At 40.6% G+C, this 15,016-nt stretch overlaps 1 protein-coding gene across 1 annotated transcript in view; it reads right to left on the bottom strand.

The window, feature by feature from the left end:
• Nucleotides 1-12,575, bottom strand: part of DSP (desmoplakin) — a 29,174-nt gene extending 16,599 nt beyond the window's left edge. Inside the window, exons 1-10 of the mRNA XM_010072813.1 lie at nt 12,480-12,575; nt 10,646-10,794; nt 10,123-10,297; nt 7,322-7,450; nt 5,999-6,049; nt 4,971-5,132; nt 4,222-4,326; nt 2,913-3,008; nt 2,544-2,669; nt 1,530-1,682 (exon numbers count right to left, since the gene is read on the bottom strand). Coding sequence (XP_010071115.1) covers nt 1,530-1,682; nt 2,544-2,669; nt 2,913-3,008; nt 4,222-4,326; nt 4,971-5,132; nt 5,999-6,049; nt 7,322-7,450; nt 10,123-10,297; nt 10,646-10,794; nt 12,480-12,506 — 1,173 coding nt within the window. The 5' untranslated portion in view covers nt 12,507-12,575. The remainder of the gene's footprint in view (nt 1-1,529; nt 1,683-2,543; nt 2,670-2,912; nt 3,009-4,221; nt 4,327-4,970; nt 5,133-5,998; nt 6,050-7,321; nt 7,451-10,122; nt 10,298-10,645; nt 10,795-12,479) is intronic.
• Between the last annotated feature and the right edge of the window lie 2,441 nt (nt 12,576-15,016).

Here is a 15,016-nt window from a genome sequence, read left to right as displayed (position 1 = left end):
TTTTTTTCTTTAGTTAAGATGTAGTTTCTAGGAGAGACAGACAAGGAAAATGCATCTATGTCATGGACGTGGGAGTGCTTCCCAGCTGCCAGGTCTGGGTGTGCACCTTGGCTTCATACTGGGCCAGGAGATCAGTTCAGATCAACCCCATTTCCCTGAATCTGGTATGTGAAAAAAAAAAAACCAAAACTAAAAAACAAAAGAAAACCGAGTGGGAGCCACAGAACACTCTCTGCAATTGCCAGTCCAGTTGATGATCAGACTTGGGGCTTGCCATGACAAACGTCAAAGACTGAATATGGACACACAGTCACATTAAGCTACGCAACCATGTACGACTGTAAGCCAGTGAGCTGGAGGCAGAAGGATGCTTAGTGCTGCATCCATCTTTCCGAAGGGACTGGGAGCGAGTGCAGCAGAGCTACATCCACCAGCCCCAACTGTCAGAAATCCAGACACCCTGTGGCCATGGGTGTGGCCATGGTGCAAGTTACAACCCACTCACGGGGGCAGGCTCCTCCTGTCATTTATCCTGATGGGACTGTCTGCATCACACCGCTACAGCCAGCAAACACAAGCTTTGACATAACCAATAAAAGGCCACAGGTTTGTATTGATCTGAGCATGCAGGGGCTCCAGACTTGTTTGGGCCTACCTTCATCTGAGCAGAATTTAGCTTGCTTAAAGTAAGAGCAATTGCCAAGCAGTCAGGTAGCCATTGCCTAAATTTTTTAGTTTTCCTTACAGTAACAAGAAGCAGTCACTCTGTGTGGGCTGAACTTCTGTGACTCTGGAATAAAATGTGGCATGGAAGAGCACAGACATAGAGTGGATAGCAGAAGCCTCAGATCGTAAACACAAATCACAGTGGTCAATTACTGGTCGCTACAGGAGTGCAACTTAGTGAATCAGGTAAAGCAAGTTTTACAGATAATAGAAAAATTTGGTAATTGGGAACCAACGAAGAGAAAGAGCACGTAAGCAGTAAAAGCATATCTAAGCCTAGTGTTAAGAAAAAAAAGTAGAAATAAACCCAAGCAGCCCCAGTACTGAGAAGGAAGAAAAACCACCACCATCAGTTTCATATTCCATCCAGCAAAAGAATGGGGATACCAATGACTCATTGTACATTCCCCCCCCTTTGTTAGATTAAGTGTTAACCTAAGGACCCAGAGGAACACTGGAAAGGTGAGCAATCACCAAAAAAAAAAGGCATAGATGCTGGGAAGCATCTGTATAACAATTTTAACCCTATTATCAATGGGAATTTTCTGTGCTAATTTGAACTATGAGTATTATTGTTACTTAATGGACTAATAGTAATTTTTATTAGACTTATTAACCAACCACAATCTACCTTGTTTAATCATAATTGCAAGAAAGTCAGAGCTTTTTTGTCAAAGAAATTTAAATGCTGACCAAAAGAGACAAGGGGATTACACCTATCAGCTCAACAGTTTATTTACTAAATCATTTGCCATGTTCTAGTTTACATGATGTTTATTCTCAGCCAAAAAGGGATACAATACCAGATCCTGTTTGTAGTCACAAAGAGCCTTGAGGATAATGGGCTTGTTACTCCGGTAGTCTGGGTTACGTGGCTTCAGCTGCACAATCTTCTTGGATTTATTCACTAAACTCTGCACCTGCCTCTTGTATTCAAGAATTCTCTCTCGTTCATTCTGCAAAGATTAATTGTATGTTAAAAGTTCATTCTAAAAAGAAACCACATCTACTTCACACTGTTTTATTAAGAGAGTGATACATGTGGAGCTCACAGTAGGCAAAACTTCCTTTATCTCCAGTGGGACGAGTCTTTGGTCTATAATGTAAAAATGCAGCTTTAAAAAAAGAGAGGAGAAACATCCAACTAAATTTCTTTGCAGCTCTGGCAAGCTGTAAAGTTTGCAAAACTTGCAAAGCAGGTTTTTCATACAGATCTGCAGTGTGGTTAAAGTGATGTGTAAGAAATAGGAACAAATTGAAAGAATCTATCATAAAATGAATGCTAACTAAATAAAAGTAATAACTACACTCTCAAACCTAACTTTATCAACTACCCTTTTAAATCACTGACCATTTTTAGTCCCGTATATTCAATCTGGAATTGTAGTACCTAATTCATGATGAGCAAATAGCTAAAAATCCCTGCATTAAGTCCTTTTAAAGAGACTACACTGATATGGCGACACAATGAATTATTTATTAAATGCACTTATCCTTTGAGGCTAAATCTATTCTACCACCTATGAATAAAAGTCTTCCCTTTTTTTACTTTGTTAGCATGTCAGAAACTCGGGCATTTGTTGGGCTCATTCCAGATTTAAAAATAAATCAGAGTTCCCAACCAGCATTACACAACTTAAAATAACACTGATGCATTTGTAGGCTTTCCTAAGAAATGGTCAGGAATATACTGTTACTGTTTGTACAGTACTGTATCTACACATTGCAGTACACCTGGGTTTACATTTGGTATCTGAAGAAAGCAACCTATTTCCAAGGAAAGCAGAACATAACCTGTCAGCTGGTTTTGACAGTACCTCCAGCTCTTTGATCTGCTCCAGCAAAGACTGCAGTGACATGCTCTTATCGCAGATGAACTTCTTTCTGATGGAGTCTTGTAAGTTTTTCAGGTAGCTCTCTGTGGATTGGGCCTCTTCAAAGAACTACAGGAGAAAAGTTGTTATTTCAGCTGAATGCAGCTCTTAAAAATGTCTGCTAAAAATCAATTGATTCCTTTCATGAGAAATCCCAGTTCATATCTGGCAGAATGGTAGCATTTACAATATGGTAATGCTTGTATGCATAATTGTGCACAGATTCAGAAAGATTGTTACAGAAAAAAACTATCTGTGATAGGATTCACATTTTTAACAAAAGTAGCACGAATTCTCCACATCAATACTCACCTGAAAGTAAGCTGCATTCTCTTTCAGATGAACATCAATGCATTTGGTGATCTGAAGAATCCAGCTCCACTGAGTCTGTAATGTATCCATGTAGGCCTAACAAAAACAGTAATATATGGAACTCAAAACCACCACACTGCTCTCCGTCCCACCCCTAGACTGAAGCAAAACTATTTATGCTCCACATAAATGCAAATGAAAAGTCTGCCGAAAACAAATCTATGCACACCAGGATAATGTAACTCATGCAAATATTTCCCCAACTTCTAAGCATCTACCTAACTGAGTTAAATACCTGCTTGTGGGATGCAGAGAGAAATTTGTTCATGACTTGAATTTTGTTTGATCAGCATAAAGCCTGAAGTGCATGAACAAAAAGGGGTGAAATGCATAAACAGTAGCGCAAATAATATATTTCAATCGCAAATTTTCATGTTCTCCTTCCAAGGAACATTGTCAAACATGTTTTTTCATGATGGCTATTTTCAAAATCAAACTTCGAGTAGTATATTCTGTAGAAAATTACACACAACTTTTACTTCACTGCTGGAGCTTACAAGAATCTTTCCTTTAAGACAGAAACTGACCACAGAAGAAATAGGAATGGTGATTTTACACAACATGATAACAGTTAAAGTAAATACCCTGAAAAGCAGAAAGGACTCTTTTTTCCTATTGGCATCTTTCAGCTTCAGGATTCTTATGCACTATTAAAACTACAACTATGACAGCATTTCCTCATAAAATTAGATTTTCCAAATTGTTGCAGCCTTTGTAATTGAGAGGTAAATATACACCAAGCTGTGAAAGCAAAAATGTCTTGGCCATGCTGTAGAAATGCACTATGAATTCCACCTGCAGAAAGTATTTGCACCCGGATTAAATATAAACCCTCAAAGGGTGTGGCTCTCTTCAAAACATGCCTACTAAGATAGCAGAACGACATGCCTTTCTACCATAAATTCCACTGCACTGCAGTCAACTCAAATGAGATACAGCAATTTCACTACACTCAGCCAACTCCCGAAGTCTTGTATTAATTTTTACATGCATTTATCATCAAATCTGATAGCAATGAGAGCTCTCCCCACACCTCTTTAAGAAGCCTGCAGTAGTTGTGGCCAGGTTCATAGAAGAAGGTAGTAACATTTACCAGAACAGCTCATACAACTGGATAAAAACAGACATGCCTTTTATCAGGCAGATGCTTCTCAGGTCCAAATGCAGCATTTCATTTGTGGACTTTCACTGAGTACTTTCCCATGTAGAAACTGAACGAGCCAGTGAAATCACACAAAGTATAACTCACCTCAATTTTGTCTGAAGCAGGGTGCTGGTTGAGCACCAGCTGGTCACTTTCTTGCTTTAGTTTGTTGAGTTCTTTTTCTTTAAGTTCCAGTTCACTCATGCGTTTCTAAACAAGCAAAACACAGCATTGAACAAGCCCCCAAACATATGCTGCATAGGATGATTTACTTGGAAATTTTCCAGATAATTGTGATAATGTAAAATTATCCCAGCTAACACTACATAGTAATTACAGAAGACAAGGAGCAGTGCAAACCACCTCTGACAGTGCATTCAATGTGCTGCTGCAAAACTGTCAAGAGAGAGCAGTTCCCTCTGGCATAGCTCTATTTCCTGGTAACAGACAGCAGGGCCAAATACAGGGACCCCCTAATCCTTACATAGTCCTAACAGGGAGAATTAAATTGCTTGATTCAAGTCCCTTAGTTTAGCATGCCAACATAATGACTGCATGCGAGCTAGATGTGATTACTAGTCCACACCAGACTCTACTGATAAGGCCAGCTTCGAAGGTCAAAAGAAACCATGACAACTGGTTGAATGGGAGCACAGTCTTCCAACAGATGTCCAATCTTGACTCAAAAGGTTATCACACAGTACTTAATCCAAAAGTGTTGATAAAAATCCCCAGAACTTTGAAAGAGGGAAGAAATGCCCATCTTGTAATCAGTCCCCCTGAGCCAGGCTGTTCCTCCCCCACTATCCCAAAAGAGGGGCCATGGAAAGCAGGGGGAGGTTAAGCTGTCTTACAGAGAAGGCCTCCTGCTTCCTGGCAATGTCAGTGTTCCTGTCACTCCAGTCATAAAGAAGCTCCTCTTCCTCACAGTCATTGATCCACATGATCTCTCTGCTAGTGGCTTGGATGAGGTTCTGGAACTGACGGAGCTGATCCATTCTCTCAAAGGAGTATTTCTGCAAGGAATTCCAGTAATAAGAAGCCATAAACACAGCAATGCCTGTGCTGGGTGGAGAAGGCGAAGCCAAGAGCACAGCATGTCCTTTTTTTTAAACTAAAATAATAGTAAAAAACACACATCTACAATGCAAACTTGAAGTCAGTAGCTTCCTAAAGTCATTTCCAACACAAGTGTAACAGCCATAGACAGGCAAGCAAAAAGGCATAGGGGAAAACACAAGAAATGCTTGAACACTTAAAATCACTTTTACTTCCATTTACTGCTCACAGTACATCCTTGATGTTGTAGCAGCACCTTTTGCACAGATGACACTTCATGAAAAGATTCCTTCTCTGTCCTCACATCATAATACACATCATGTTGCTTGAAATGCATACAGGAATCAGCTTCCAATCCCAAGGGTTAAATCTACCATTTGCAAACAATTCTCACTGTATTTTACATTGAAACCAAAAGCGGAGAAGATGCACAGGCCTATACAGAATTTGGTTCTAATTCCACCTTTAAGCAACTTTATAAGCTTCACATACAGACTAACTCATCACTACCTTTAGTCCTATTAAGGAGGTAGAGTTCTACTCTTCACCTGCTTAGTGACCGACTCCCTTCACCAGGGGCAAACGAGAAAATTCCTTGTGAGGGAGTAATTTAGATAAGGAATTAATCTCAAGTTAATGACTCAAACTGAACCCTAAAGAAGCTACAAAGCACTTTCAGTTTACTGCTGAATAAAGTTATTTAAATATGCATCCATCACTCTGTTGAAACCTGAAGTGTCCCTTGACTATCTCATCAGTGTTAATAAAGCACAAAGACCATTCATCATAGAGCTTTTCCGACTTGAACACATCTCATGCTCACCAGCAGTCCTTCATATTCTTCCTCCAGCTGATGAACCGCAGCTTTCTCCCGCTGAAATAGAGACAGCAAATATTTAGTGAGCCTTTTACAAGTTGCCTATTTGCTGATATTTCCTTTACAATGTTAGTATCATAATGTTGTAACTACAGGTGATAACCTGAAAACACCTGCAAGAGACATAGGTGAGCAGGAGATCTGCACCACTGGAGGATCACAAGTATAAAACCAAGGCTTGGACAAACTTTCTTCCCTCAGTTCTGTAACAAACTCCTAGACAGCTGTGAGGAACCAGGTAGTTTTAGAGATAGCTTTGGAGATTACAAAGTAGTAGAGCAGGAGGCTCGATTTTTTACTCCCATTTCTATGCCTAGGAACCTGCACAGCCTTGGAACTGGTATTCCAGAGAGCCAGACCATTACCCTTCCTGTTTCAAGCAGAAGAGAAAAGGGAGTAACACCCCTTCCACTCTTCAGCTTGGCTGAGAGATCAGAGCTCCAGAATAGAGCACCTTTTCTTTAGATCCAACTCTCTGCTCCTGTCCATGTAAACAATCAACAGAAAATATGCCTAGGAACCTGCACAGCCTTGGAACTGGTATTCCAGAGAGCCAGACCATTACCCTTCCTGTTTCAAGCAGAAGAGAAAAGGGAGTAACACCCCTTCCACTCTTCAGCTTGGCTGAGAGATCAGAGCTCCAGAATAGAGCACCTTTTCCTTAGATCCAACTCTCTCTGCTCCTGTCCATGTAAACAATTAACAGAAAAGCAGAATGGGAATGAAGTAAGCCTCCTCTCTCCCACACCTAGTTGCTGTGCACATAGGAGAGGAAGTTAACCGCTGTGTTTTCAGTGACTTCTTTACCCCAGTCACAAAATCCAGAGAAGAATAAAAGCCTCAGAGGGCCAAAAAAAGAAAATAAAAAATAATCCACACCTAAGAAAAGCTGTAAGCTTAGCCCAGAATTTGGGCATTTTTCACAGAAATCCCCTCATTACTCAAGGCTAAGCATCCACCTTATCCTTTCACTTACTTGTTTTAACATACTTAGAAAGTGAGAATGATCATTCTTAGCCATTCTTCTCACAAAAAAAAAAAATTGCAATATTTATTTGCCAGTCTTGGTATACAACAACTAAATTTTAAATAGCTACTAGATTTTCATTTTAAAATTCTGCAGAAAGAAGTGGAACACAGAACAATCATGAAGTAATAAATATTAGGGTTGAAAGTGGTTGCTATCATGACACCAGTGGTTCCTGAAGAGAAGCTGAGCCAACAATATAAATCTAGATTAAGCAACGTGTAAGGAAGAACAGTTATTACCAGATCTGTTTTGACTTTATCCAGGTGCCAGCGATAGTCTCCAATGGCATTGTGAGTTCTCCTGTGGTCACTAATTTGTTGCTCAATGGATGCTGCATCAAACCCCCATTTCACCAGCTCCATTTCAGTCTAGGAGAAAGATACAGTATTTGTACTTTCATTTCCAATACTATTATCTAAATCGGAGCAAAGAAATCGAGCTGAAGGAAACATGACTATGCAATGGAGAGTAAAACTGAACAAAGAGAACTTCAGAAAAAGGGGTTACAATTTCCTAAAATCGCCATCACTTTAAACTGTGTGACAGGCTCCCAAAGTAGAAGAAACAAAGTAAGGAAAATATGTAAGTTGCTTAAAATTAGACTAAATGAAACATACTTGTCAGTGTATCTTCATCTGCGTTCTTTGGACCAAACTGTTCTTTTATATTCTACAATATAGTTATATTCTTATCACTCTGAAAATAAATTATGACTTTATCAAAAAATGCTATTCATGCAATGCATGTGAAAATACCCAGAGTCAAGTTCACTACATTTCCATTTTAATTACACTCATGTAAACTCCCAATATCTTCAGATAAATGCAGCCAAACTAAAGGAAAAAACAGAAGATAAACTGAAGTTACTATAGAACATGTTGTTTCTCTTGCATTTTGACAACATTTATTGTAGGATGCCAAGTAAAAATCTCTAGGAACAGCCTTTGAAAAACAGTAACACACCTGGATAATTACTAACTCAAAAACTATCTGACTGCAGTTCTTTGTTTCATTATTTTCAAATATTAAAAACCACTGAATTCACAATTCGGGTCCTCAAACTCCACATCACCTTTTATGCTGTAAAGACACACTCTGTCTCTGTCTGAATGCCTGTCTGTGCACCCTCACAGTAAAGAACCAGGTATCTTAATCCTGGGTTGGGATCGAATTTGGTAATTACCAGCCTGGGGGCAAATCTCTCTGAGTCAACAGATTACAATAAAGCCCGAACCACACTGAAGCATAGGGGTTCAAAGGCAGTGCTGAAAATGATCCAAGAAACAAAACCATTTAGAATTCAGCCATCTGAAAGCTACATGACTTTGACCCTTCCCATTGTATTTAAACAGTCTAAAGAGTCTGTAGCAACAGCAGCAGTCCTGGCTGGCTGGCTGCCAGTACGTGAACAAAGGCTGTCTGGATTTCACTGCACTTTCCCTAATTCTGCCCTGGAAATTTGACTGACCTCCTACCACCTGATTCTCCTGTCAGCAAACCATCCCGGCAGAAAACAGAAAAACACCATCAGAAAACCACAGCTGCTCAGATGTTTTTCCCACATCTCACTATCTTACTAGAGGAAACATTATCCCAGTCCCAGTGTAAGCAGGTAATGGGACACAGCAAGGCAGGATGGAAAGAAGAGGCAAGGTGGAAAGTTCAAAATAAATTTTCCCTAAAAACACCCTCAAAAGCCCAACAGGGAGCTAAGGGCTTACTAGACACACCTCAGCTTTGCCTTGGGGTCTGAAGAAGGGAGAGAGAGAGCGCCTTTTACTTTCACAGGAGGTTTTTGTGAGAATACAGGTATCAAGCACTTGCTTACGTTCCCTGTGCTTAGTGACGGGTGTCTGATCAGCGTGTCATGTGGTGTCTTTGGGAGATGCCACATGTTCACAGCCTTTCATCACTGGAAGTGTGCCCAGAGTCTGTCCAACATCATTCCTCAAACCATGGCAGGTCTGATGATTACCCTACTCTCCCACAGTGTGTGTAGAGCAATCATATCTGCTGTTGCTGTCTGGGCAACAATGCTCATACACGTTACCACTCAAGGAGTGCATCTCCACTTCCCCTTCTTCCTCTAAAACATGCCACGCTAGGGGAGGGCACTGAAAGACTAGACTATGACTAGCACTCACATAAAAGTATGGGAACTGTACAGAGCTCTCCCCTCCTCATCTGGTTTGCATAGCAGCCACCTGGCAAACACCATATGCAGATAACAATGACAGGATCACTAAGCAACAACCTAATAAAGAGAGATAAAAATAATGCAATTTCAATTTACAAGGAGTCTGCAAAGTATAACTTCAGCCACCTTGTTCCATCTTCCCTACCTGTCTCTCAGAAAGGGCTGTCCAAACCACAAACACACAACTTTCAATTCAGCAGCAGAAAAACAGACTATGGGCTGTCAATGTGTGTTTTCTACTCCAGCTTATACCATCAACAGGTGTTCACAGGCAAATCTATTCTGGAATGCAACAGATCTCAACTTCAGCATTTTTGTGTGTATTTCAGCAGTGACTTCTGAAAGCCCAGTCCTGTGGAAATCAGCTCTACCTTCTGGCTACCACTGTGATAAGGATAGATTAGAGGGGAAGAACAACTGTAAAATACTGGAAAATGGTTAAATCTGTGAAGCTAGTCCTATCTGTATAAAGAGTTAAAACAAATATGACTCATAAAGGAAATCTGTGGAAGGAAGGAAGGAAGGAAATATTGAGCATAATAATCTCTAAAGCAAACACACCAATGCTCTGTGTTAAAAGCTGTGTCTCATTTAGTTTCCAAATCTAACTTACACACTTTTTCCTCTGTAAAAGAAGATCCCAAATCGATGTTCATATTTCAGTGGAAACTCACTATATGTACAATACTGGGAAAATAAAAAAAGAGGAACTTGGAATAATATACCGGCATTTATGTACACTTTTAATTTTCTACTGGCACCCAAAAAATTACTACATGTGAGGTCACATTCATAAACACCACCAGGTCTTAAGCTTTGTCTATGGATTTTGCACAGATTTACCTTCTGCTGCCTCATCCAGCTTAAACATTCACTTGTGACACGTTTCGTGTACTCATCCCAGCCTGAGCCACTCTGAGAGGAGTAGCAACCACCACCTTTGGAGCTGGCCCTCCTGGCGCGGGGAACACTGATGGCTTTGTACAGGGCACGCATTTGCTCTTGAAGTTGAAGCAGCCTGAAAGGGAAGTAACCACTTAGCATCAATGAGAAAAACACCCAGAAAACGTAGACATAACGCAATTCATCTCTCCTACTGGACCACCAAGTATTCAAAACCAACTGCTGAAAGCACTAGGCTGCGGAAAAAACATACTGACTAAAATTTCATTGGGACAACCAAGGTGTGAAATTCTGTAAGAAATATATCACTGTGAGGCCCTCCTCCACATTAGCATGCCCCAAACAGATTTAGTTTCACCTTATCAACTTCTGTCACATCCTGGAACACCAGGGCAAGTGAGCACTTGAAACAACACAAACTTTATCAGCCACGTTCCCTCCCCAAACCCTTCCCTAGCAATACCTTTTCTGATACATGTCACAGGGCTGGCCCATCTGCCTCATCTCTCTGATCAGCCCATCCAGGATATCCATTTGGTCATTTGCCTGTGCAAAACACTCTTCCAGATCTCTGTTCCCTCTAATCTGGACACCATCTCCATATTTCAATTCCTAAAACAAACAAAAATAACACACAGAAAAAAGAGAGAAATGGGAGATTAAATTAAATATTCATCACCTAGGCTTCAGCTTGGTTGGTTTAAAAGAGATATTATGAGGACTGATAGGTTTCTACAGCTAGGTCTCGGATTGCTGGTTTTAACTGGCAGAAGGCCAGTTAACAGAAGATGCACGGTCATTGGAAAGTCCTTATTACAAATAAAATATGAAAGAAAATTACTAAAACATAATACCAACCAAACCTTTCCATAAAGAACAGCACATCCTGACTGATGGTTATTTCAGCGGAGCCAAGGCTTCACACAGTGTGCTAAGTTTTTAAAACCTTATGCTTTTGGGTTTAGAGGATGAGAAGCAAACACTGTCCTAGTGGGAGTTGGTGGATATTGTTCCTGATTTTTCAGAAGTTTACCTGAGGTTCAAAGACTCGCCTCACCTGCAAAAATGCAGGTTGCACCCTGTCTGCCTGGGACCAGCTCCATGTCCCATCACATTTGCATCCCACCTTATCACCCAAAGTCTAGGCAAATTCTCCATGCACCCTCTCAGTGCAGTAGACCAGCATAATCATGGTGCTTCCAGCAGGAAGACACGGTTTTGATCTCATCCCACACTGACACAGCCATGCTGAAGAAAACATAACCCAGCTGTGATTTGATTTTGCAAATAAAATGTTGATGGACCTCATTACTTTGTCCCTCAGGAAGAAAAGGAAAAAAAAAAACAAAGTAAGCAATGTATGTTGTGGCACCAAGCTAGAACTAAACATAATTTTCTTTTAAATTCACTAGAATAATATTAATCCTTAACAAGAGGCAATATTTACTCTGGCATAGATGTTTTTATAAACACACTCACACGTGCTGTATCTCTGAAAAGGACATGAACTGCTAACCAGAGAGTTCATTCCTGAAAGAATCTCCTGGACACACAGGGTCCAAACGCGTGCATTAAATCACATCTACTGCCAGAACTTTGAATGGGTTTTGGATCTCAGTGGCCTCAACAGCAGGATGCACTCACTACCCTGCACTTCCTCTGACTTCAGCAGGGACAGAGGACATCCAACGTTCACCAGGACTGAATCTAGCATCAGGGCGTAACCGGCCGCAAGGCACTACGGGTTTATATCAGTGTAGCACACAGCAAAGATCATCTGTATGCATTTGGGAATAAACAGTCAAGAATATTTTAACCCAGTTTTGTGTACTTCTTTAGGAATCATCTGAAAAAATAAATTAAAGGTAATGAAAGTTTTCCTGCAGTGGTTCAGGTACCTTTTGGCCCAGAAAATGATGATGATATTCTACAAGACACACTAAGAGAATTAGGTGGTCGTAACATTATGACAGCTGTTTATACCGACAGTTGTCTTGATCTAAAACTGAAAAATAAGATGCAGTAGAACCTGTTTGAAGGGGGGGGGAAGGTTTAAATCAAGAAGTCCCCCTTTTCTTAATTGGATGCATTCCAATCAGTTTTACTGAACACTGAGCGCAGACAGAAGAGGGAGACCTAGGAAGCAGGTATGCTATTCCACTCCCAGTTGCCTCACACAAATAGCTGAAAGGGAAGACAGGAGATGAAGAGGTGGGGCCTGTGAGTCCAGATAATAATGCAACATTCATTCCCTGTAATATTCGTAATCACTTTTGATAAGAACAAGAAGCACTCACGGGTTGTACTATGAGCTCAGCTCGCATCAGGCAATCCGAACAGTTTTGCAAAAGCTCCTGGATGGTGTTCTGGCGTCTGGACACTGTACAGGTCCCATTTTGACTGTTGTGGGGGAAAAGAAGATGATGAAGTAACTACAGAGTAATCACACACTTTGAAGAGACATGAGAAACACAAATTCCCAACAGCTAAGGGAAGTTACATGAAATAATCCATCTCAGCCTCACAGAGACAAACACGCTTTATCTGGCCCTCCTGCATAATTGCACTGTGAAGTTTTAATGCTGATTCCATGAAGGCAGAGCCACTTTATAATTCTGTAACAGCAGGCGTGGACTGATTTCACCACAGGATCAAGCAGAAGGTAGAAACCGGCATGCCATAAAGGAGAAAGGTCTTCTTCCAGTACAGGTATTTGCAGCTTTGACAGACAAAACATTGTCAGGATTACAGTGAGAAGAAATTATTCACGACCTTTGTTAAAATCAATACACTAGAACATAGCCTTTGCATGATGTTATCATACATGTTATCACACCAGCCATCGAATGTCAAAGCATAAAAGGAAAGCAGGATCCTCTGCTATGCAAGCACATGAGCACACAAGTCCAGACAAGCATACACGGGGTCCTTTTATCAGTGGAAATAAATGAAACTAGTAGCGTAGGGTCCTAAAAAGGCATTGCAAGCTGTACACGCTACTACAAAAACAGCTGTAGGGGCTGGAGTTAGAGGACATGGTTTCTTACAAATAAAGCGAGAGTTTGGGGGTTCTCCAGAACTGAAAGCACTAATGGGGGAAAAAGCCAAGACAGATATTGAGGTCATTATTGTTGTCTTGCACATAATCTACTGCACCCCTACCTCCAGAAGGTTGCTTATCCAGCATTTGGGATTCAGCCACCAAAGCGAGCCACTGCTAGTTGAACGTGGGTGAGGTGTTTCGGGTGAGGAACCATTCCTTCCTGATGGAATCAGAGCTCCCAAGCAAGCCCAGGCAGCTCCCAGACCAAAGCACTTGACAGTGAAGTTAAAAGAAACCACTACTAAGAGACAGACTAAGAAACTAAGATGCTTCCAAACACTTGCCTAGTTTTCTAACTCCTGTGCTCACAGTAGGTAACTTTTTCCATTACAAATCACTGAAAGCTCAGATCTTCCATACAACGCTAACATCAAAAAGCCTATCGGTGCAAACCTATCCAGCTCAGAGCCAGCAAGTCATCTGGATTCGATGGGAATCTTTCCACGGACTTCAACAGACTCTGACCACCCTTTGCAAAAGGAATTGTGACAACATAAACTCGACAGAGCTGTCCTTGAGATAATCACCGCAGTGGTGAGAAATGTTCAACAGTGTATTTTTAAGAGGTCTTCTGCAGTGTGTGCAGTTGGTGCTTCAGCAGCCTGCCATTCTCCTATTAGTTCTTCTCAAACAAGTGGAAAAAGTTTGAGCAACTTTCCACCAGCTTCCCTCAGTACCAGGGAGTAGACCTTCAGAGACAGAGAGTCAAGACTGGAGAATCACTGGGTGACCTACAACAAGCCGTACACATGCAACTCCTGGCTCGTACTGTAATCCTTTGGCTGCACAAATTCTGCGCCCTACTGTGCTACGCACCACTGTGTATCTTGGAAACAGCTTAAAGAAAACTATTGTGAAAAATAACATATGGGTCTGATTTTGTGCCAGGCTTCCCGTCAGCTGCCTTTTCTAAATCATTCCTCCTCCTTAGGCATCACTGTTGTGTTTGGATCTAAAAGTATTTGACTGCCTCTAAAATTTACATTAATTATACCCACAATTATTCTAATGAATGAAACATAATAAAGAAGAGAAAGGAACCTTCCAAGTAATTTTCTCTTTTTAGAACGTCAGAAGAGTATTTATTCTTCAATTGCTTTTTCAATCACCTCCTGACAGCTATAAATGACAGATATCCATTAAAGCCAAAAGAACTATAGATGGGCACCAGAATTCTACTGTAATAAATCAGCTTATCTCCACTGGCTTGAGAGTAACTCCACTGACCTCAAATGGCTTACTTCACTTTATGCTAAGAGGAGGTCTCAACAACGGCTGTCATAGTTAACATGCTAAGAATTTGTGAAAAAAACTACTTTCAAATAAATCAAACTACTAAAACAATTTACAAGACAGAAAAAGTAGAATCACAAGTATTTTGTGTACATCCCAGTGATGTTAGAATACCACACCCAGCATTATTGTCCAAACAACTGAGTTGGAAAACTGAAGACGGTTTAATATAGATGAACAAAATTGTTTCAAACACAGAAGCAGATGCCTTGAAGTAGGAGACTTAAGCATACCCTGATTATATCTTCAAACAAAGATCTACCAGTTACTTGTTTACAGTTCACCAGGGCCTTCACAAAAAGAAAGCAGCAAATGTTTAAGGCTCCCCAAATCTAGTGGGTAAACACATAACCAAAATAACAGAAGAAACTGTAGCAATAAAAACTGAAACCGTAAAAGAGCAAAATATTTCATAAATGCTCCTTTCAACACCTTGGA

The sequence above is a fragment of the Pterocles gutturalis genome, unplaced genomic scaffold (genome assembly GCF_000699245.1).
Source record: "Pterocles gutturalis isolate BGI_N339 unplaced genomic scaffold, ASM69924v1 scaffold33302, whole genome shotgun sequence".
In the NCBI taxonomy this organism is placed as follows: Eukaryota; Metazoa; Chordata; class Aves; order Pterocliformes; family Pteroclidae; genus Pterocles; species Pterocles gutturalis.
This window is presented reverse-complemented; position numbering and strand designations above follow the sequence as displayed.